The 25,108-nt window shown below is 33.7% G+C and overlaps 2 protein-coding genes across 2 annotated transcripts; one reads left to right on the forward strand and one right to left on the reverse strand.

The window, feature by feature from the left end:
* Positions 1-720: 720 nt before the first annotated feature.
* Positions 721-11,232, forward strand: LOC104241280 (protein BREVIS RADIX-like). The gene is made up of 6 exons (XM_009796214.2): positions 721-1,115; positions 3,446-3,578; positions 7,339-7,727; positions 9,002-9,131; positions 9,602-9,888; positions 10,694-11,232. The coding sequence occupies exons 2-6, from the start codon at positions 3,471-3,473 to the stop codon at positions 10,770-10,772; spliced, it is 993 nt and encodes a 330-aa protein (XP_009794516.1). The 5' UTR covers positions 721-1,115; positions 3,446-3,470; the 3' UTR covers positions 10,773-11,232.
* Positions 11,233-12,265: 1,033 nt separating this feature from the next.
* Positions 12,266-19,091, reverse strand: LOC104241282 (cyclin-dependent kinase F-4-like). The gene is made up of 18 exons (XM_009796216.2): positions 18,934-19,091; positions 16,714-17,098; positions 16,071-16,622; positions 15,913-15,991; positions 15,754-15,822; positions 15,586-15,675; positions 15,365-15,503; positions 14,958-15,060; positions 14,807-14,859; positions 14,649-14,715; positions 14,245-14,353; positions 13,894-13,959; positions 13,649-13,717; positions 13,499-13,562; positions 13,300-13,410; positions 13,055-13,086; positions 12,866-12,947; positions 12,266-12,763 (listed from the first exon to the last, which is right to left on the reverse strand). Exons 3-18 carry the CDS (start codon positions 16,076-16,078, stop codon positions 12,519-12,521), a joined length of 1,386 nt encoding a protein of 461 aa, XP_009794518.1. The 5' UTR covers positions 16,079-16,622; positions 16,714-17,098; positions 18,934-19,091; the 3' UTR covers positions 12,266-12,518.
* Positions 19,092-25,108: the final 6,017 nt, after the last annotated feature.

Genomic DNA, 25,108 nt, shown 5'->3' on the forward strand with positions numbered 1-25,108 from the left:
GAAATTCTAGATTTGATCAATTTTTAACTTGTCACAAACAAAAATCGGAATTTGACACTTAAATAATATTCCTTTCGCAAAATAAGTGATTTTTTTTTGGATATTTTCACACAGATTAAGAAACCCACCTTTTAGCATTAATTAGCAATGAAATTGATCATGTTAACCTTTACTATCTCACATAAACACTCCTAACACATATTCCAACACTATTTACTCCAAGGACAATGTAGGAAAAAAATAATTCATTCATTCTTGAAATCTGAAAAAATTACTTATTTTGGACCACAAAAAAATACAAAAAAATCACTTATTTTGGACCGGAGGGAGTAGGAAACATGATTTTTTTATTTAATTTGGAACAGATATAAACACAATAAAAATTCTTAAAAAGAATATTTGATTCCAATCGCCAACCATTTTGGCAACACTAGGAATAAAAAATTTCCAATTTTGATCCACCCTAATCTTGCCACGTGCCCTCATGTTTTAACATTATTTTTCCGACTAGACAGGTGGGCCCATATGGTCCACTTCACCCATTAGTTCAATTACCAATTCCACATTAGAAAGTACATCCATTTTAGAACAACGTACAATCAGACCATGCACAAATATTAAAAATACACATTTTCCGTTATATAACGACACCAGAAAAAATGACGGCGTCACATCCTTCTATAAATACCTCAAACATTTATCCCGATTCCTTCTCTCCTTTGTCTCCATTCTATATTTGTTTCCTTCACACACACACACACTAATGTGTGTATTATATACAGATATTTTAAGAATTTGAAGATTCTGTGTATATATGAGAATCTGAAACTTTCCGGTTTTTACGCCGTAGAATCTCCTAAATTTCGCCGGCGGGAAGTTTGCCGGCGCCGGTGAATATTCCATTTTTGGCAGAAGATTCTTCGTACCTGTAGGAAAAGCTTAATGCAAGGGATTTTTCGCTGCTCATTTGATTTGATTTGATATCTTACTTAGGGTTTTGGTCTCACAAAAAAGTAGAAAAGAACAGAGCAGAGAAATAAAAGCTCTTTGGATGGTAAATTCATCAATTTTCGAGTGGTTTTTGAGCTGAATTTTAGCTTCGGTGACTATTTCAGGTATGAATTTTCTGATTAAATTGTGAGCGGTTTGATTAATTTTCTCATTTTTGGAGAAGAATACAGCTTTTTTTAAGAAAAAACTTAAAGTTTTATCTGTTTTTTGTACATTCAATGGGCTGATTTTACAGCTAGAAATTGCTAATTCAATTTTCTAAAGCAATTAGTCAATCATAATTTAAAGCCTCCCCCAGTTTCAATTTTCAACTCCTATTCTGCTACTACTACTACTACTCCTACTGCTATTACTGCAGCTACTGCTATTCTACTAATTTATTATTGTCTTTTCTCTCTCAATTTTCTTTTTTTTTGACAGTGATATACTTGTAGTTTGGTGTATTAGTACGTAATGTACGTATATACTGTATGTATGTGTCTCTGTCATTCTGTGATAGGGACAGATTTAGAACGGATTCTATGAGTTAACTGAGCTAAGTACATTGAGAATAAATAAAATATGTTGTTGTGGTAGTTGCTATTTTTGTTGTTCTATGAGTTGATTAGGCTTTTTTTTTTAAAAATTGAATTATATATACAAATGTAACAAAAATTAAATGTATATGTATAATAATATGAGATTTTTTTAAATTTTGAATTCATTTCTGCGTGTATGAGTGTATTGAGAGAGGAATTGGGAAAGAAAAATAGTGATCATAAAGAATAATGAAGGGAATTGATGATTACTATGCGTTAGAAACTTAGGTTCTCGAGTTTAAGAAATTTTAAAAAAAATGTTTTTTTTTCTTTATTCTTTACTTTTTCTATTGGCTATCTGATGCTATAAAGCAAGAACAGTGGAAACAACTTTGGGATTGGAATTCTAACAAGTGATCACTTTTTCAATCTCTTCTTCCAATAAAAACAACTCTTTCTTTTCCCTTTTGATTTCACTTCCTTGGATTCTGAACCAAGTTTGGTCTCCCATGAATTATATAATTAAAAGTTTAAATTATATAGTCACTAATAATAAATTATTTACGTCGCAATTCATTAGGGTGTAATACGTGATACTTTGTATGCTCGGTTGTCCTTTCTCGAGGCGTTTAATTTTTGGGTGGGAAAATACTTGAGTACAAAGTCATTTTTCAAATCACATTTAAGGATTTAGATGATGTATGCCGATAATGTATAGATTCTTTTATATTATTAGTGTGTTTTAGCTTTTGATAATAGATTAGTTATTGTTTTTTATTAATTTACTAATCAACGCTTATCAATGCATTTACCTCTAATTATAATATTAGTGCACATAATTTAAACTCATTTCTTAACATTTACCTTTTATTATTATTTGTCTTTTGTTTTTTTGGTTTTTTGAATTAAAGCTTTTTAAATTTGTTTCATATAGTTTGTTGGGATTTCACAACGAGGTTTGCTGATATATTGACTGGAATATGCAAAAATAATACTCCATGTTTGGCTTATCTATCTGATAATATATGCTTATTTAAGACAAAAGGACAATCTCTAGGAAAGTGAAACATGTTTGATTACAATAGTGTTAATATTTCCCCTTATGGATTTGTGGATAGTGACTTCTTTTCTTGAATTAATTATTGGCTCTTTAATTTTCCTGGAAAATGTATAGCAGACATTAAAAGCCTTTATAAGAGGCGTCATATTCATTTCACATTTCTTTTTTATGTGAGTGGAACTCAACATCTATTCCCCTTTTTAAATGTTCGTAGTAGTATTTCAATTCATAATTGCTATTAAGGGACGTTTTATCATTGGCAAATTTATATAATTAACACCACTACAATGTACTTTGGTAAAAGTTTATCTCCACTAGAGAAATTTCACTTAAATAGTAGCCCGTCAAAAATAATTATTGAAAAATGTATATATTTTGTATAATTATAATAAATATATATTGGTTGAGCGCCTAGATATGTAACTTCCCCAGTAGACTTCTCTTCATAAACTATAGTTAATTAATATATGATTTCACCTTATCAAATCATTAAATTATGGTAAATAGATTTGATTTGTGTAAACAATCACTGCAAATATTTTTATAATTATTTATTATATAAATTTTGATAAGTACTTTATCTGGTCCACAATAAGTGATCATTTTATCTCTTTATTATGGTCTAAAATAAGTGTTCATTTACATAATCAAGAAGAAATTAATTTTATGTCTCCAAAATTTACCCTTATTTAAATATTTCAATGTGTCAAGGTAATATTTAATTAAGAATAATTTAGTAAATATATTTATTTCCTTCTAAAAGTTTGTATTATTTTAGTGGATGTGCAAAAGTAAAATGGTCACCATGAAATTGATAAGTACTAATGATTTAATTTTGTTTTTGCGGGAACCAAAGAGAGTAAAACAGATATTAAAGGGAGATGTTGACGTGTATAACATGTAAGCAAAAAATAGATGATGATGGAGGAGAAGAAGGTCCACGTGGGACCCCCAATACTAAAGACTCGGTCAAAAGCTTGACGGCCCAGGTTTTAATCCTATACCTTCCCTTACTATATTATTTCTACATATTTTTTCTAATCATCTAGTATTCGAAATTTAGTAGCACATTCAAGTAAGTTTAATTAGTTAACTAAGCGTGTAAAATGCTTCATACCAAGATGTTTTCTATTCTAAGATTGAGGTCCAAGTTTAATTAAAATGAAGAGATCTTAACTATTCCCTCACATTTGTGATTGAATAATTTGCAATTTTGCATTACATGTCAATTCAGTCATATATCTTTGTGGGGTCCATATTTTCATTGCTTGGGCCCACATCTCCAATTGGGTTTGGGCTATTTTTGGAATTGGGGTAAGAGTTGAATGAAACTTTTTGGTTCCTTGGGGAGTGGAGGAGGACCACAAAATGTGTTTGAGGGTCCAAAGATTAATAAAGAATACTCCCTCCGGTTCAAAATAAGTAATTTTTTTGTTTTTCCTTGTGGTCCAAAATAAGTGATTTTTCCAAATTTCAAGAATGAATTAATTATTTTTTTCCTATATTGTCCTTGGAGTAAATAGTGTTGGAATATGTGTTAGGAGTATTTATGTGAGATAGTAAAGGTTAATATGGTCAATTCCATTGCTAATTAATGTTAAAAGGTGAATTTCTTAATCTACGTGAAAACATCCAAAAAATCACTTATTTTGGACCGGAGGGAGTAGTGTTTATTTGTGGGCACTATAATATCATTAAATGACTTAATTGACCCTACAACTTGGCCTAGTACTATATTTTTTTTGGTTTTGGGGGGGGGGGGGGTTAAGATGTTGAATGGGTGCTATTTGTTGGATCATGTGTCTAAACTTTGGTCCCATAATATTCCAACTTTACTTTTTTCTGATTTTTCTTTTTTGATCATCATGCAATTATAAGTCTTTATCTACTTTATTTAATTTCAGCCACATTTTTTTTTTCTTTTTCGATTTTCGTGTGAAGTAGTGTATAATACTCCCTTCGGTCCACAATAAGTGATTTTTTGGCTTTTTTCTTGTGGTCTAGAATAAGTAATTTTTTCAGATTTCAAGAATGAATTAGTTATTTTTTCCTACATTGCCTTTGGAGTAAATGATGTTGGAGTGTTTATGTGAATAGATAGTAAATGTTAATATAGTCAATTTCATTGCTAATTAATGTTAAAAGGTGAATTTCTTAATATGTGTGAAAACAACTAAAAAATCACTTATTTTGACTGAAAAAGATATTGGTTTGAAGTATGTAGTTTTAAAAAAATATTCATCAGCCCAAACTATCTCAATTTCTACGAAGTTTATCTCTTTAAGTTTAAAAAGTATAATTTGAACTATAATTCACGTATTCGATTTTAGTTATCACAAGATCGCCGTTGCTAATTGAGCATTTCATACTGTTCCTTGTAATCTATGAGAGAAAAAAAAGATGTTGAAAATTGTTCTTACATCATTAGGAGGATTGGATTGACTTTTAAGTTGGTCAAATCAGCTTTTAAGCTTTTCTTAACTTTTTTTAGTGTTTAACAAAGTTAAAAAATTTAAAATAAATTAAAAACTACTTAAAACAAGCCAAAAACAATAAGCGAGCAACCCTACTTATCCAAACGAAGCTCTAAATCAATTGGGAAAGCTGGTTTGAGTTTTTTCTATTCTTTTTAATTATAAACATTCATCATTAGCCTAAAAAGCACAAATAAGTGTGACAAATTATTTGTGCTTTGTGTGATAAATTAACAAACAATTGTAAGTTGATTAAACGGACCAATTAGAACAAAGGGAAACTTTGTAATAATAATTAAATATAAGTGGAAGTGGAGGTACACCAAATTGTCCCTACCTAAATAATATCAGAAACTAGCTCACATGTGCACTTAGAAGCATATAATATGATGACCCGTATCTTTAAAATGGTGATTGTGTTTCTCGGATGTGCACAAGCGTAACGACCGTACCCTCAATGAGTGTAATATAAGTAGTCTATCTTGACGCAAACATCAATTCATGGCTCGAACTTATATAATGCCATATATAGGTGTGAAGTCTAAACCAAACTATTTTATTGTCTAGCTTCATTAGCATAAGTATCGGGCAAATGAAAAGAAATCATTTAACTTCTTTTTTTTTTTTTGTCTCTGTTCAAATTTGAATCACTCTCCGTCGAAGAACGCCAGATATGCTGCACCTTTCTTTCCTTCTCTTTTTCCTACAAAATACAACCAAGGGCAGAGGCGGAGCTAGTTACGGATTCGATCGAACCTAGTAGATTTAGTTCAAATTATTTATCTGTCTTAAATTTTTTATTAAATATATACAAATTATTAATTTAGAACCAAGCAACTTAAAAAAATTAAAATCCCGAACCATAAACTTGAAATCCTGGCTCTGACGGCCTGCTATGTTTTTTTACGACAACAAATATGAATTTAAATATATGTAATTCAGCACAGAAGTTGGAATACAATCATCTTTTATGTCATGTCTCGTTTAGAGTAATCCTTGAGCAGTGTTTAGAAAAATCTTAGTGATCAGGACATAGTTGATTGAGTTATTCTTTAACATTTTTTTTTAAATATATTTTTTGGTCGAGTCCTCCTAGAATTTTCAAAGAAAATGAAGGGAACAATATTTGATACTATAAAATCCAAAGTAAGGGAAATTCTGACAAAAGACAATTCATATGTCTGGAAAAGACATGTCCAAGTTTCTTTTACCTGACCCACCATTGAATTCTTGTCTTTCTACTGTTCTCCAGCCTTCTGCTTACTCAATTCTGCAGTGAAAGTTAACTCGTGAAAGTAGGTGACTTTAAGTATTTCAAAGGACAACCAAACAGTAATGTCACTGCTTTTAGACAATCAGACTTGACCCCTCCTTTTCTTTTTATTTTCTTTTGCATGTCGTTTGGTCAGAATTTAAACTTGATATGTTTAATCTTTATATTCTTACTGTTGAACCCATTAATTTTAAAAGTATGGCTTCAAAACTTAACACTCATTAAAAGTTTAGTATTTTTCCACATATATACTTTTGTTTTATGTCTAAAATAGTTGAATTTAGCTTAACAGTATACAAACTCCATAGCCAGGGGCGAAGGTACATTATCCGAAGGGTGGTCAGTTGATTCCCTTTGTTGAAAAATTATACTGTGTATATAGATAAAACGTTAGGTTTAAAGGTGTATAACATATACTGAACACCCTTTATCGCGAAATTCTTTTCACTTCTTTCAAGTTTGAACACACTTGCGGAAATTCCTAGTTTCGCCACGGCCCATAGCTGAATTGCTTGCTGATCTTGCTGCACTAATGGCTACTGCGGAAAGCAAACTGGCTTCACTTCCTATGGTTTAAATCACCTGAGGATTTCAATATGTAATTTAATTGTTAAACCAACATTAAAATGTCATTTGGCCTATCTTTTACCTAGTTCTTAGGGATAGGTCTTGAAGTTCAAGCTAAATTTTGGACTTGTACTCTATTAAGCTAAGATACTTCCGTAACCACCGAGGAGTGTGGTGAAATGTATTGGATCCTCAATCCTTAACTCGAGATATCATATTCGAGTCTTAGGAATGGGAAAACTGTAAAGAGATGCTTCCTCCTTTAGTGTGATATATGCTACGTGAATTCGGATTAGTCAAGTTAGTGAATTTCGTTATCGGATGCACAAAGCAACATAAGATAATTCTGTTGATCTTCTAACAATGAATTAATCTTCCTTATTTTGTACTACTACTTGTCTCGTGTAAAACTAATGTATCAACAAAACTTTGCAGATAAAGGATATTGCATTAAAGGTCTCTGGTAAAAGCAGCAAGTCCAGTACACCAACTAGCAGTTACAGGAGAGGTCACAGACCTTATCCTGATTTTGAAACAATTTCAGAGGACGTTCCATATCAACCAGGAAGTTCAAGTTCACCTCCAGGTTGGGATTTCACAAGTACCCGACATCATCGTACTCCTCGAGCTGATTCAAGATTTGCTGGAGGATATAGTGGTGGTGATGATGATAAAAGAGAATCTGTCTACTCACAGTCAGGTGAGGTGGTGCTGCCCGACGAGGAGGGGCCAAAAGAGTGGATTGCTCAGGTGGAGCCTGGTGTTCAGATCACATTTCTCTCTCTTCCTAGTGGTGGAAATGATCTCAAACGAATCCGCTTTAGGTATATATCAAGAACCTTTTTATCTTGAAACATAACACATTTTGCCAATCAGCCAAAAATAATTACAATAGCTAGCCAAATATACAATGATTATGTATAAAATATGTGTATTATACACTAATATACAAAAAAATATACATTTGCCGGTTGTTATTCTGGGGCGGCTATATTGTGTAAAATCCCAAACTTTATTGTGGGAAACATTGAACTTCTTGTCTATATATAATATTAGATGAACTTAAATGGAGCGACATGGTAAGTGAGGATTCATATAGCCGACCATAGGATTGAAGTGTAGTTGTTATTGTAGTAGTAGTATTGAACTAGTCTGTTAAGCGAGCTTTTTCAGACCTTTCTTCCTTTACACCCTTCAAAATTATGCATGATCTTCTTCAGTCCCTTTCATTCCTAAGTTTTCCCAGAGTCTTGTTTAGTTCTAGTAGTGGAAATGATCTTAAACAAATCCGATTTAGGTACATATCAAGAATCTTCTTATCTTGGAACTTGATTGTGGGAAATATTCAACTTCTTGTCTAAAGATTTCAATTCAAAGAAAATGAAGGTGATTGTCATGTATAGTTGAACCTTCTTAAGAATTTTCATCTTTCACACCCTCAAAATATAGGCATGACCATCTTCAGTCCCTTCCATTCATCAATGAATATTCAATTCTTTCTTCAATGTAGAATCGATGCACACCACTTCTTCCTCTTTTTTTAAATAGAAAGTAGGGTTTAGGGATTTGAGTCGTCATTAATCATTTGATATATGTTTATACTTCTCTTCGTTGTTGTTCTATCTTAATTTTCGATGTAAAGATTCTTCTACCAATGAATTTAACTCCATTAGTTAGTCCAAAGACTTGTTGAGTGCATGTTACATGGACTCGAGAACAGGTACATATCTGTTATGGTTGTGTAAGAGTCCAATAAAGACACACGCCACTTTTGCTAATTTTAGTTATGTTTGAGAAATTTTCATGAGATACCCACATATTATGTTACATATCGACATTATGTCAAAGCAGACGAAAGACAAAAGATCATGTACGATGTTTTACTTTCTTTTGTTCTGTTCTTGTCTTGTCAAATTTCTTGTATTTTTACTACTATACAATTCTTAGTTCCATTTTGATGTGTATGTATATTATCTTAGTTACTGGCCTAGTTGATTGAATGTGTACGTGGCATCCAGCTTTCCAACTTGCTCTTTAAGCTGCACAAAAAATGAATTTCCTAAGTGTACTGACATTAGTTTCACATGTTAACTTGAAGTCGGGACATGTTCGATAAATGGCAAGCTCAAAGATGGTGGGGTGAGAATTTTGACAGAATTATGGAGCTCTACAATGTCCAGAGATTTCATCAGCAATCTATTGACACTCCCGGGCGGTCTGAGCTTGGAGTAAGAACGCCGCGCCTTTTATTCGTATTTATATGTGTAGAACTGATCTCCAGCTTGTTGCTGCTTTGCTATACATCCATCATTAAACATTTTATTTGAAAAATTAACTCTATTTTTCTTGATTTGCTTGATGTTTAATTCTAGTACAGCTGGGATTGAACTATAGGAGAAATTCAACAGTTTAAAGTACTTAAAAACCAGATCCGAATGACAGAAATTCATGTGGTAACAACTTGAGAATTGCTTCATTAGTTGATTATAGCATTTGCTTTATACCCTTTTGTACCTTAGGTTTAAAGTGGATTAGTTAAACCATAAGTACATTGTCAGCTATTCAAATTTTACAGCATTTGATCCCTTATTGTAGCTTTACGTGCCATTTTTTTATAATTATTAAAAAAAGCCTCAGATGTACTATGCATTAGCTTTCACTAGGATGTTGAATTTCATGTGTTTTCTTTTATCTGCAGAGAGATTCAAACTATACAAGGCTTGGATCACCCAGGGAAAGCAAGGATTGGGGTCCAACAAATTATAGACCGTCGAGCAGTAGCCAATACAACTACGGTGGAACCAGTTCTTATGCCCCCGGTATGGAAGCGTCAAGGATGACAACCGACTCCAGAGACGCTTCAATTTCCATGAGTAATGCTGGTGATATGGAGTCAGAATGGATAGCAGAAGATGAGCCTGGTGTATACATAACCATCAGACAACTAGCTGATGGCACCAGAGAGCTACGGCGTGTAAGATTCAGGTATTTCAAATTCCTAGCTCTTCTCTACTTCCCTTGTTAGTACATTTACTTTAGGTCAAATGTTTGCTATAAATCTTTATGGTAGTGGAAATGTAGAGAGCTTCTAGTGCCACAATAACTATCTTTTCTACAATTTTGGACTTAAGACGGGTTTATATGAAGCGGCATGGACAATGAGGATTCATACTGCCGACCCCAACTGGCTTGCTTGAAGCGTAGTAGTAGTAGTTGTTGTTGTTGTTGTTTTCTAGTTCCATTGTTCTGATGTGCTAAATTTGTTCAGTGTACAAGAGATGAAAGTTGAGAACTTGATCTGGAAATTTAGTTGACACTAGTCCTTTGTCTACGGTCTACCATAGGTCACGGGTTTGAGCCGTGGAAACAGCCACTGATACTTGCATCAAGGTAGGCTGCCTACATCATACCCATTCGGGTGAAACCTTTCCCCAAACCCTACGTGAACGCAGGATGCTTCGGGCACCAAGCTGCCTTTTTTTTAGTCCTTTGGCTACCTAATAAAGATGTGCATCAAGTAAAGATCAAAAAGACTAGAAGTAATATGCTCTTCTAATGCAGAGAAATGTCATTCATTTTATTTGGTCTTCCATAAGTAAACAATTTTGGCTTATAAGATGTGCTGGTCATCTATTGAAACTCACTCTCTTTTGCACCTACTTCTGACTTCTGAATTCAAGAACCATAGTAAAGAACAAGTTTCTGGAGTTTATATTAGATGTTTAGAACATCAAGTGTCAATAGTTCTTACTCAAAATGTATTCTTTTAACTTCTAATTCATCTATGCAGCCGCGAAAAATTTGGGGAGGTGAACGCGAAGCAGTGGTGGGAACAGAACAGAGATAGAATACAGGAGCAATACCTTTAAAGCATGTTTTTTCTTTTCATATAGTTGCTGGCAATTTCCACAGAATATCAAGGTATTCCCTTGGAAATGGAACATTTTTGCTTCTTCAAAGTGACTAACTTAAACTCACCATGCACGATATTCGTCGGGTTATTTGAGCACCATTCTTGGCAGTAAAAGAGATTACACCAGGCTCATTCATATTGAAGTATATAGTTTTTTCCAGTTGGAATGGCTCCATTCTACAAAAGAAAGCTCCTGAACAAATTTTTTTCAGTTTTTTATGTCATGGCATTTTTTTTATCTCTAATTATACCTGATTTTTCCAAATTCTTTTTGGCCTGTATTTTCCTTCAGATTTTGGTTGAATGGCTTGGTGGATCTCCTAGCTTTTGCTTAGATGTCTCTTAGTTGTTTTCTTTGTAACACAATCTTCATCTACCAAAGGAAATGGTATCAAAAACTGATGATGCTAAAAGCTCTGATTTGTTCTTATCATTGCTATATGTAGATCACACAATCACCAGTTTTTTGTGTAATGGTAGTGTTAGAACCTACTTATGCATACCTCGACTGTTTTAACAGGTACTTGTTACTTTCCACCAACACAGTTAACAAATAACACAATAATTAAATTGAGTGTCAATTTTTTCGAAACTACTTCTATTTTTGGACACAAGATAACTTTCTTTTTTTTAATTAGAAAACCTATGGAGAAGCAAAGGTGTACAGTCACCATGGAGAAACCTAAATTAATTCTGAGATACATTTTTACTGGGGTATTTGTTTCCCGTTTCTCTAATTTTAGTTCAAAAGTAAAAACATGAACAAACAAAAATCTCATCTTTCAATTCCCCCGTTGGTAATTGAAATTCTTTTTTTATTTTAGGACGTTCTAGAATACTATATCATTCCACCAAGAATATTACTTATTCAACTTTTACAACTTTCAGCAGATAAACTTATTTAACCCGTTGCCTAGATTTTGATACGAAGCTATTTGACGATATCTATCAAACTAACCTTGATAAAAGTACCCATATGTACAAGTCAACGCTAATATCTCAAAAGGGAATTTATAGAGAGAGGAAAGGAAGACATGAAGAAGAGAGAAATTATTATTTAGTTTCATTGAAGTATGCGCATTATACCAAATCCATTATTTTCATTTGAATTATATATTTGCATATATACACAGAAAAAGATTAGAATATGCACATATGTGGTCACATTCATTTTGAATCCACCGACCTTAGACCAGATATTCACCTCTGCAGAACCTAGTCTTTAAGGTATTGCTTTAACACAACTGTAGCTCAGCAAGGATACCCTAAGAAAACAAGGTAGCTGCTGACGAAACTCAACGCGGTATTCCTAATAATCAAATCACCGTCCAAATATTTTCTACGACAGATAGAGTAGGCATCTGGTCGGAGACCACTAAACTTAGGACACTCAGCTGTCAAAATGTCAACGTAATATTGCAACGACGATCGCAAATACAAGTCAAAGAATACTATTTAAAACACCATCACACCATTTATTTATAGCAAATGTTGGTCAGAGAAATCTATTTCAAACACAACCACAACGTTTATTTAACACGCAGTTCCCAACATTCTACTGTATCACCGGAAGGAAACAAACTGACATAACATACATAAACTGCTTCTCACCAAACTTATCCAGATGTAGTCAGGCACACAACACCATTACTAGAAAACACCATCACAAGAAAACACACCCCGGGTACGACTGACCATCTCTTCATCCTGCGATTTTCCTCGAATAGCTTCTTCCAGGCATAATATCTTGAGATCGTCCCAGGAACACGTCACGCGGCCCATGCAACCCTCCTGCCTTCATAGGTTGAGGCAATGGATGCAACCCTCCGGCCTTCATAGGCTGAGGCAATGGATGCTTTATAGGCGCCCTAGCAGAGCCAATGCTCATGTTGGCAAGCTTCTCAGCAGCATCAGAGACTGCACGAGTCTTCACTGCAGAACCAACAACTGCCAAATAAAACAGTCGTTAGGAACCAATACAAGTAACACAAAAGTACCTTTATCCAGGAACTACTAGTTGTACAGTAGAAGCTTAATGTTGGAACTCACCAGGAGCATTCCTTGCAGGAGGACGATACTTTGCTGGCTGCTTAATAGAGCCTTTTAGGGATTTATCGTTCTTCGTTGCATCCTGGACAAAAACAATTTTGGTATAAATTAGATGAAGCAGGACACTGATATCTACCCCTATTGGGCTGTTAAAAAAAAACCAATTCGAAGTTTTCCACAGCAAAATACCTGATAATTCAGTTGCAACTTCCTTTGGACACCTGTTACACATGTTACGAGGTGATCATTAGAAAATATCATATATGCATTAGAACAAAGGAAATAAACCATTTGTACAGAGTCAACAGACTAGAAAGGAACATGGTGCTTTCATGTTTGGATCCAGAACAGAAGACGGCAGTTTTTTAAAGCTCTGCAGGAAGAAAAATAGCTCCGATAACTATTAGGATTTATGTCAGATCTTTATATGCTACCTGGGCTAAATTGCGACTTGACAGGAGAGAAGTTGCTACGAGGTTTTGAGTTGGTTATTGTACCAGATGACCACCTATTGGTTTTCTGCTCCATGGCACCCTTCATTCCAGCTGCAACCACCAAAGATCTGATTAGTTATTTAAATATAAAACCCAATTACTTCCCAAAAAAGCTTTATTAAAAATAACAAAAACAAACCAGATGGAGGCGTCCTAGCAACAGCAGCCTTAGAACGTAGTGATGGAGGTATATAAAAGCAACTCTGTCATATCAAAACCGACATCAGTTCCATAAACTCTAAATAGGAGATAGAAAATTGATAGTTCACAAATAGAAGAAGTTTATCACCTGAAAGAAACGGTGCTGAAGAACTTCAACTGCTGTTGGCCTCTTGCAAGGGTCCCACGAACAAAGCGACTGCAGGAAACAAGAACAGGTGAGATGCCAAGTAAGCAGCTCAGTTATCCTTAGTTCCATATTTCAAACATTAAGAACAGGGAAGTAAATTTAAAAAGAAGGTTTTTCTCCTTCTGCTGCAAAGATCTATCAAACAAATTCATAAGATGAACGCAATTGCTTTCTCAAGATCTTACAGTGATTAGATTAACTGCATCCTCACTGGCAGATGGGAGTAACAAAGAAAGATTTACACCAGCGATCTGCCACATTAAACCACAAAGGAGGTGTCAAACAAATTTAACCAAAAACAAAAAGGTATGACCGATAAAACAGGCACTCTAAATTTCTACCATAGAGCCCACTTGTTCACATATTTGTGAAAAAACAAAAATCTCTAAGGATTAAAGAATCAAAACCGGATGATGGGGAGAGGATGAGTCAAGGAAAACCTTTAGAGATCAAGGTCTATTTATATCAGCTCATGAAAAACAACAGAACTTTTCTAGTCCCCTTTATTTAAAATAAACAAGGAGAACACATTCGACCTGCGGAAACTGGTAGTTGATAGAACTTGCAAGTTCGTGCCCATGAGCCCATTCACTCTTTGATGGACTACCTATAACACTGCATATTTTGTAGATCTCATCTGCTTCACTGCACCAAAAATGAGACAATTTTCAGCAAAAGGAAAATATATGGCAAAATTACTATGTCCAAAATCCAACTATCCATTATGAAACTATCATTAAACGTCTATAAAAATTAAACAGCAGTAGAAAACTGCTACATGAGCGGAATATCACATAGCCCAACCCATCTCAACTCTACCAATCACCCCTTATATAAATAATCAGTGCACATGTAAATTGAAATTGAACTGTAGTTCAAAAGTATAGAAGAAGAAAATGCATTAACAAAAAGGGAAAAAATCAGAAAGGCGAATGCACACCTTGAACCCGGGAATAGAGGACGAAGAGTTAATAGCTCAGCCATTATTGCACCCATTGCCCACATATCTGGATATAAGAGAGAGAATCAATAATAAAACCGAAGAAAAGCAATAGATTTCCCAAACAAGGAGGAAGAGCAACAAAATTTCATACTCACCGACAGCGGGACCATAGATAGGTGACTGTAGAAGAACTTCAGGGGCACGATACCTGCAGTTCGACATGACAGCTATCAGAAAAAGGAAAAAAGAAAAGATCACGTGAGTAACTTGCTCAAATAAGATAAAACAGATCGGGGATGCACTGACCAGCGAGTTGAGACATATTCCGTATATGGGGGCTGAGAATTGATCTCCCGAGCAAGACCGAAATCAGCAATTTTTATTGTATCTTTTGAAACCAACAAGTTCTCTGTACAACAGTAGAAAAACATGTCAGATCAGAACCCCGAAAATTGAAAAAAAAATCTGATGAAATGCCGTAATATGCTGTTATGGACTGCAAGTCAAATCCAAAATAAGAAAAAGAGAGTTTGAACTTCAACTCTGCAGAGGAAATGCAAAAGGGGGAAAACATAGCTTTGGAAATATTAGCTTTCCACCTTCAGTCTTCACCATCAAATAGCAAGGAAATCCAACCCTTCAATTTAATAAATGAAAAGATCCTCACAGAAGCTGTGGTTAAATTAACTCAAAAGAGAATCAGCTATGATCACCTGGCTTAAGGTCGCGATGAAAATATCCTCGTTGATGCATGTATGCAAGACCTTGAAATATTTGGAAGCACCAGTTTCTCACTTCTGATTCTAAGAAAAGCTTAGGCCTGTCCTTCATAAGGTGATATAAGTTGCACTCCTGAGAAAAGTCCACATGGAGTTAGATAAGTAAATATAACTGATTCATAAAGAAATATTGATGGTCAAGAACCATCACATACCATGTATTCGAACACAAAGTACAAAATGTCATTCTCCCTAATCACTTCTTTGAGCTTAACGATATTTGGATGGATCATTTTCCTCAATGACTGCAAAAGAATAAGCAATTAATTGCATTCGAAAGAGGAAAAGGCAAGGGTAACTATTAAGGCAGAATCTCATTTTACCTTGACTTCTCTCAAGTTTATGCATTCTTCCCATGAATAATACTTCTTCTTCATTTTTTTAATTGCAACCTATGGTACATAAATGAGTAGTTTTAGAAGAACTTTCAACAGTAGCAATATCAGTAATTTATTTCTTGTTGTTAAGAAATTCAAACCTACCACTTCACCAGTCTGTTTATTCAAAGCTCGCCACACACTCCCAAATGTACCATTACCAACTTCCTTAATTATCTTGTACCTGTGCCATCACCAGAACATGTTGAGCAAAAACTGAAAATAAAGAGTGCTAATTGTCAGGAAAAAATTCACCATCGCACCTTTCCATTTTTTGGAGGTTCAGTAGCACAAAGGACACCCGGTTATTGGAGATATAAAGACAATAAAAACAACGTGGAGTTGTTACTCTTCACTAGTTGACTGGAAAGAGAATTATTAAATAGGAACTAGTAGCCTGGCTGATTCAGCAAAATCAACCGTCAGTTTTCTGCTGCAGTACGGACAAGAACAAAACCAGTACTGATAAGATGGATGGGCTTGACAGCCTTATTCATCAAATATACCGCACTAACAAATCCACTATAATAACAAGGCAGAGAAAGCAAGGAAACATAGATGCTGAAGAGCATGTTGATCTCACTTCACAACTAAGACCCGAAACAAACCCAATTCAGAAGGATGAATTATCAGCTCAAGATCCAGTTGACAGTGTTTCTGAAAAGTACACTAGCTCCTTGCTTCAAATACGCTCTAATCTGATATTGATACTCCAGTTAACTGAATCCTGATGAAGGTTCCTAGAAACTAAGACAAAAGTGGGTAAATGCAATCTAACTCTCAACGATGCGTAGAAACATCAGCTGACTTTAGTCCTGCACACAAGGAAAGAGACATAAAAGATTAGTGTGATGCTATTACAAACATAAACAACTGGATAAGCAGACACACAACCCATATCAATACCTCAGAGGAAGGTTCCAAACGATCCAGAATGGGTTTTGTATTGGTGATGCACTAGGAACAATAGACTTGCCGAGGTAGTTAACAGTACAGTAACAACTGACATCATAACAAGGTGGGTGCAGCTTACTTATGAAATTGAGCAAAACATCCAACACCTAGCTTATACAAAATTCGCATTTGGCCTCCTGTACTGATCATTCAATAGAAGCTGTTCACTAAGTGCAATTGACAAAAGAAACAAGAAGGAAAGTTCCACGGATGAGGAACCGCCAATCAAGGACTTCCTGGAATGAAAAAGCTTGGCACTCGAAGCGAACTGAGCAAAGGTACAATTGCTCCATGTCCTAAGTAATATTAATACCCTGGAATTGAAATCTACCAAATCCTGGAAAAGCATTACCAAAGAAAACGAAAGCACTTGAGAAAGATGTCGGAATAGCATTATTTGACTAATTAAATATAAAGCAAATAATTAACTGGCGAGCACTCAAAAGGAACCTCTTACAATTTCCTTACGTAAATACACATGAAACAAGAGTAGCAGAGACCGGTTGTCTCCACCACTGTTCAAGTTATCAGCAGGACAATAATGGATAATTAGAACGCGATCATATATTTTGTTAATTACAGCCACATGATCATTTTTGAGACACTCATAAATGTCGTAAAGCATACACAAGGAAAGAACAAATACAAAAAAATGGATAGAAAATTGTGAATCTGATGACAGTCGCATAATTTTTGCAGCTCAAAGCTGAATATTACCTATGAATATTCACAACATGCACACATAATTAAATCATTAAATGGCGTGACAAGTTTATACATGAAAAATTCTATATTATGGTGCATCTCGCCGCAATGACTATTTAATAAGCAATTAACAGATAGAAAAACCACTGTAACAGCTATGCACACATAAGGTGCAACTTACAACCATTAATGCCTAACAAACAATTACAACTACACAATTAAATAGCTGAAACCCCAGCTTTGAAGACTTACCTAGATCTATCATTAAGGTAATGATACTTTCTAAACCTCAAAAGCTTTTAGCAACTCAATAAATTAACCCTCAAAAGGCCAAAACTTAACAACACCCAAAAGACTAAGTCACCACCAAAATCCACAAGATCACCAGATTCCAAGCATTGAGCTGGTAAAAGAATACACCCAACCCACCAAATCAATCAGTCAACTAACCTCAAACCCAAACTAGTTGCACAAATCCTCCATATCTATTCGCTCTATTAAAGCACATATCATTCCAATATTCAATCATTTCACTTTAAACTAGAGGTAAGGTCTGCGTACATATTACCCTCCTCAGACCCCACTTGTGGGATTACACTGGGTGGTGGTTGTTGTTGTTGTCACTTTAAACTAGAGGTTCCTAATCTCACAATTACCAACTAGACTACAACAACAACAACAACAACAACCCAGTATAATCCCACTTAGTGGGGTCTGGGGAGGGTAGTGTGTACGCAGACCTTACCCCTACCCTAGGATAGAGAGACTGTTTCAATTACCAACTAGACTCTGTATATTTATTAAGAAATCCACTAAATATCTATAAATATTTGACTTTGAACCAAATTATTATTGTATATAATTTAAGGTCACTATCGGAACCCATAAACTACAAATCCTAGATCCATCTCTCACCATTACATGTAAAAAAACTCGAGGCAAACGGAACTTCATGTAACTATAGCTGTATAGCAAGGGGTGCTAACGCACAATCCATGTAACCGGAATCGCCCAATCAAATTGGATAAAGCAATCCCTCATACACCACAATAAAAGAGACTCACACAAAACTAGCTCCACAAGCAAATAAAAACTCAATCATGCATACATCAGCCCAAATTGAGATTAGAAGGAAAGCAGAATAAACATTATAATTTATAGCCGGAAAATCAGATAATACATTAAAACAGGTGCTAGCTCGAGAAATTGTATTACAACGCCTCAAATTCATTAACAAAGCACAATTCAAACACCAACACAATAACTGCAAGATGAAAATCAAACAATTCATAACGCGTAGATTCAGAACTAGTTAATTCCAAACAAAAACATCAAATACGTTCAGATCTGACCTCAAATTCATATAATAACAAAATATACAACCACAAATTCATAAATTACCCTCAAAAACAAAAAAAATACAAAGCAACAAAAAAAAATAAGGAGGAGAAATAGCAATAAAATTACCTGTAGGTGAAACGGCATAACCTAAGGAAGCCACGGAAGAGAGAAAGAAGAAATCCAGAGCAGCTAATTTTAACAAACCCTAGAAAAAAGTGATTTTCTGATTTGAATGTGTTTTTTTCTCTCTCTAGGTGATAATTTTTTGGCCTCTGCAAAATGGCAGTTTCACCAGCCGACTCCTCTATTTATATAATGATGTGATGATGATGCCAATCTTCGCTTTGTGGGCAAGAAAAGGTTAAAATAAAGGGAAAAAAGAAATAAAACCTAATTATTATAAAACGTGTGGTATTTTATTTATTTTTGGTCTTTTTTTTTTTTTGTTAAGAAATGGAAAAGTCGAGGCGACGTTACCTTTAAAAAGAGTGTGGTAAAAATTGTAAGAGTCTTTTTTGAAAGGAAAAAAAATTAATGGTAATAGTCCTTTCACTTTTATTCAACAAACTTTTATAAAAAACTCTGAAATAGTAAAAAAATATAATTAAAGGAATAATGTGACCTAAATTATTATAAATTTCGCATAAATTTTTTCGCCATGCAGACCTATAGTATTCAAATTAAACACGAGTGCATTAGTAATAAGAGACGAAGGGGTAGGGTAATAGATCGCTAATTTCTTAAAAGACGATAAAGAAAGAAACGTGAACTCTTCGAGAAGACTTTAACCGTAAAAAACTAAAGCATCAAATTAAGAGTATTCACCAAATTTTCTTCCATAGCTTGCTTCACGAGTAGACTGTACCAAACCTATGATTTGAGTAAAGAAAAGGAACCTACAACGATTTTTTATTTTTTGTGTTATATTCTATAAATCTTTTGAAAATGAATTATATAAGTAATTTACCCAAACTATTCAATAGAGAGCGTTTTAATCTTTTAGGTATTGAAAACTTGAGAAAACGACTAGTTAGGTTGTGATTCTATAAAACTTCCTCTTTTTTTCCTCCACATTTAACCGAAAATATGAAAATACATTAAAAGGCAATAGTTAGGAGATCATCAAAATGATATTTGAATTGTGACCTTTTTAATCATAGAATTGTCTTTGCCTCTTCTTCTCTTTTTTTTTTTTTTTTACTATTTATAAAAAAAATAGTCGATGAAATTGAAAGATTCAAAAGGAAATGTAAAAGACATTGTTGAAAATTATCCTTTAATAAAAGAATTTCCTTTATACGGAGTATATAATAAGTAAAGGAATATTATTCTAGCTTAGCAATACTTTAGTGTACCCACGGTTTTGTGGGAAATTTGGTCCTAAACGAGTAATGGGAAAATTAAACAAAGAAGATCGACTATTCAAAAATCTATCTATACTATATTAAAAGTACGAAAGCCCTTAGCGAAATGTCGTTCGCCTTTTTTACCCTTTAAAATTGGAGTTCACACTAGACAAAATAGTCATTTAATTATTCTCCTAATATTTTGTTCTTTGAAATTGACTAAAATTTTTGTTATTAAATTATTTTCCATTAAACTAGGTAGGAAACCCTAAAATTTAGGACTTTAAAGTCAATTAAAGCTTTACCAAACTTAAATATTTTCCTTATTTGAATTATATATGTCACATAATTATAATTCTTACATGTTACTTTCATGGATATATATTCTGTGAAAAAAAGTAAATAATGTGTGTTTTAAATAAATTAAAGTAAATAACTGATCCATCAATTTTATGCCTAATATTTAAAAAGGCACGTAAGAAATAGTGCATTTAAGTCATAGTTTTGATTTAAAAAAAATGAAAACATTAATGATAATTCATATTAAGGTGGCATGAATTTAGACTTTAAAAAGCAATTGTGACATTCTATTTTCTTTTAACAATAAGGACGTAGAATTTGAAATATACTTACAAGTTTTGTCCATTTTTATTGTCTAAATATTAAGAAATAATCAAATGATAATCTTTTTAAAATGTGACATTATTTTAAATGGTAGAATAAGTTGATCAATATATATTTTGTATACAAAAATAGGAATAGAAAAAGAATATATATATATATATATATATATATATATATATATATATATATATATAATTGGTCGCGAGTAAAAATACTTTAGAAAGAAATTATAGGTAAAATAAGATAATAATTAAGCAAAAAAATAATAATATAAAAATTATTAATAATAATCAAGTTCGGATACCTATATGATTATTAAGTTATCAATAGAATAAGGCTACAGCTTTAGCAGTACCGTAAAATGAGTAAAGATAAAAAAAATTAATTGTTGGTAAACTATCTTACATAAATTTTTTAATAAGTAACATGAAATATACATGCAATGTATGTACCCAAGTCCTCAAGTAAAGTTGAATGATTTTTTTACCTTTCAATCAAACGCTACTCCTATGACTTTTTTTGTACAATAAAGCAAGCAAGAGAAACAACTGAAGGAAGAACTATTAGACTAGATCAAACTCCTAAGGAAGAACTACTCTTAATTTTATATAATAACATAAACATATTTTTGAATATTATTTATTTTATTTATAAAATTTTATTTTTCATTAACACGAGGGACACGTGCAACGCGCGTATGCTAAAACTAGTATTCCTAAATGTGTAACAATAACATATATATCGTGCAATTTCATAAGTGAGATCTGAGGAAGATAGTTTTTACGCAAACTTTACTCCTACTGTGTGTGAACTATAGAGTCTGTTTTCGATAGACCCGGCTTAAAGAAAAGAAAAAAATATGTTTGAGAAAAAAATAATAGTGGAGAGGCCATGTTGAAAATATAGAATAAAAAAAATAATAACGACAGCAAAATAATTAGAGAGCACCAACGCAAAGGAAACAACAAGTAATATGAAAAATTGCAGAGGGATAATATTTTATTTCATAAAATTTTAAGAAAAGTCGTACATGCTTACTCCTTCTAGAAAGTAAAAATATTCTGCAAATCTACGTTAAATAAAAGGGAATAATAACTTATGATATTTGATTCTTAGTTTTTTCATTTTTGTAATCTTCTATATGACCGAGTAGTTTATATGATTAATTTTTATTCGTAAATAATTAATACTACTACTACTAGATAATCAATTGGACTATTTTGTGACAAATTTAGTAATTGGGACAACTATTTTGGGGACCATGGGGCCTAGTTAGGTACACTTTAATAAATGGGGATGAAAAGAAATTGTTTTGTCAACGGTGAAAACAAAATTTAATATATGGTCATGTTTAATATGTGCATCATAAATTGTTTATAATATTAAGTGACATGGATTCATTCATGAAACATGTTTTAGACTTTCTTTTAGTTAAAATTGAAAATGAGAAAGACTAATCGGACATCAATAATTAAGAGATTATGATCGTAATATTGAATTTAAATTGTGATATTTTAGCCATTGAGTTGTCCCTTTGGTACATCGTCTTTAATGCTTAGTTGAGCGATGTACTTATGATGATATAAAAGAACAATTCGGTATACAAAGTATCATATATTTACGTAAAATCCGGGAAAAAAATCGCACCTAAAGGGGTTTACTTACATTTGTATATTTGTGATTTTACCTCGTTTACGTTTTTAATCTACTTCAATTTATCTATAGTCTATTGTCTTTTCTTTTCATGTAGTAAGAGTGATGGAGAGTTTAGTTTTTCATTACACATTGTTGGTTCTATCACAAAATGAGACAGGATAAAATTTTACATAAAATAATTCTTTTGTATGCGCCCGTATTTTGAAATTAATTATGTTTAGTATATGCTATTGTTATTGTTATATTGCTAAAATATGATATCTGACTTGTTTTTTCTAAGCTAGTTTACGCATATCTTGTTAATTCTATTGAGTATCTACTATCTCTTATCAACACAAATACCAAGTAACTTTGTCTGTCAAGGTTTAGACAGATAGAAAAAATAACCTAATATTTTTGTCTTCCCTAAAAAAAAAAAAAAAGGCAGTCTGATGCACGAAACATCCCGCATTCAGGAAGGGTCTGAAAAAAGGTTCGCATCCTAAGGGTATGATGTAAATAGTTTACCTTGATACAAGCATTAATGATCAATTCTACGGCTCGAACCCGTAATTTATAGATCACACAGAAACACTCCCTTCATTTTTGCCTTCCATAACATTTCGACAAAACAATATCTAACTTTACAAGCTTAGGAAGCTTCTCTTTGCTTTCGAATAGAATTTTCATAAAAAGTGATGTGCCATTTCACATGAGGATTTTTTCTAACTACTTTTGGTGAAAGCATATCCGATTTAAAGCCTAAACCCTTTCAAAAGCAAGTGGCAATTAAAGCATGAAAGTAAGGTATGTCTCATGCCTAAATACAATGATCCCAATATATCATTATTTCGTGTACCTTATCTTTAAAGCTTTTCTATTTGTGCCTCTTTATTTATTTATTTATTTCATTTTTTTTTAAAAGTGTATATATATCCTGCAAGATGAAATTTGTATGTCACTCTGTCCTGTGAAAAATCACGTGTTCAATGAAAGAAATTAAAATTGCACAATATAATATGAGGAATATTAACTCGCTAGACATGCAAAAGTGAATTTTTTTTGTGCTTCAGACGATCTGACTAATTCTACATATAGTTATATACTTTTTTGATCAAGGCCGTGATTGACATTAACAAAGTTGAATGCACAAGAAAGAAGTTTGAAACCTAGGCCAATTCATTGTTTTATGCGAAACAAATCCTTCTATTTGTCATTTTGCTTTGTTGACTCTCAAATGTTACCATTATTGTAACTTCTCTAATGTTAATCAAATAATATTGTTTACCGAGGATGCGTTGAGATTGAGGCTTTTTCCGTTCTCTCTTCGGGGTAAAGCATTAGATTGGTTAGAAAGTCTCCCCAATTATTCTATTACAACATGGGATGAATTGGCGGACAAATTTATTGCCAAGTTCTTTTCTCCAAGTCATATGGCGGCTATTCGGGATAAAATTCTAGCCTTCAAGCAAGAGCCAACGGAACCTCTGTACGAGATATGGGAAAGATATAGAACAATGGTGAAAGAGTGCCCTAATAACGACATGACCGAGGCTATGATTCAACAAACCTTTTATCGGGGCATCAACACCACGAATCAATGCATTGTGAACCAATTGGCCGGAGAGAACTTTATGAAACTTTATTACCAAGAGGCATGTGATGTACTTGATGAAATGTCCAACACCTCTTCGGCATGGCAAAGCCGAGCAAATGTACCCCAAGGTGACCCCACGGTCATCCATTTGCACAAGGAATTGCACGATCATGGTCAAGCTATTGCCGAGCTTACTACTACTATGAACCAACTGGCGAAAGCGCAGTTACAACAAATCTAAAATCCGCGCCAAGTCAATGCAATGGAAGGTGTCACTATGCTTAAGAGAAGGCAAAGAAGGCAACAATCTCAAGGGAATTGTGAACAATATGACAATGATGGTAGTGGGTTTTCAAATGAGTGTTATGATGACCAAAGTGAAGAGGTTCAATATGTCAACAACTATCAAGGCAATAGAAGCAACTCTTCCAACCAACAATGGCGACCTCAAGGAAATTGGGGCAATCAACAACAAGGCGTAGGTAATTGGAATAACAACAATCAACAACAAGGTGGTGGCAATTGGAATAACAACAACCAAAACAACAATTGGGGTAATCAAGGCAACCAAGGGAATAGGAATGGTAATAACAATAATTGGGGCAACAACAACAATCAAGGCGGGTGGAACAACAATGGAAACCAAGGCAATAGGGGGATGGGCTTTCAAAGGCCCCTAATGTACCAACAACCGAGCAATCAACCCCCTTTCCCTTCTCAAGGTCCTAGTTCTTCCGGAGGTGATATGGGAAGAAATGAAAGCATGTTCGAGCAAATGATAAAAAATAACCAAGATTTCGTTGCCCAATTGGCTTCTCATAATACATCTATCCGGAACTTGGAGGTGCAATTAGGCTAAATATCTCAAGCATTGAATACTCGTCCCAAGGGTGCTCTACCAAGTGATACGGTAGTGAACCCGAAGGGTGGGAATAACAATCATGTGATGGCGTTTACAACAAGAAGTGGGAGAGACGGTGATGTGAATGCCTCAAAGCAAAAGCAAGTTGTGGATGAAGATGTTGAGTTGCGTGATGATGATGTACCTTTGGTTGTTGAAGATGTGGTTGAAGAAAATGTGAACAATGATGTGAGGATT

Source organism: Nicotiana sylvestris, chromosome 12 (genome assembly GCF_000393655.2).
Source record: "Nicotiana sylvestris chromosome 12, ASM39365v2, whole genome shotgun sequence".
Classification (NCBI taxonomy): domain Eukaryota; kingdom Viridiplantae; phylum Streptophyta; class Magnoliopsida; order Solanales; family Solanaceae; genus Nicotiana; species Nicotiana sylvestris.

Coding starts and splice junctions, on each gene's coding strand:
- LOC104241282 (XM_009796216.2), bottom strand. Junction 13,087..13,299: donor CAAGTCGCAATTTAGCCCAG/GTAGCATATAAA, acceptor CATGTGTAACAG/GTGTCCAAAGGAAGTTGCAA. Junction 12,948..13,054: donor AGTTGCAACTGAATTATCAG/GTATTTTGCTGT, acceptor GTTTTTGTCCAG/GATGCAACGAAGAACGATAA.
- LOC104241280 (XM_009796214.2), top strand. CDS start 3,471: ATGTTGACGTGTATAACATGTAAGCAAAAAATAGATGATGATGGAGGA. Junction 9,132..9,601: donor CCGGGCGGTCTGAGCTTGGA/GTAAGAACGCCG, acceptor TTTTATCTGCAG/AGAGATTCAAACTATACAAG. Junction 9,889..10,693: donor CTACGGCGTGTAAGATTCAG/GTATTTCAAATT, acceptor TCATCTATGCAG/CCGCGAAAAATTTGGGGAGG.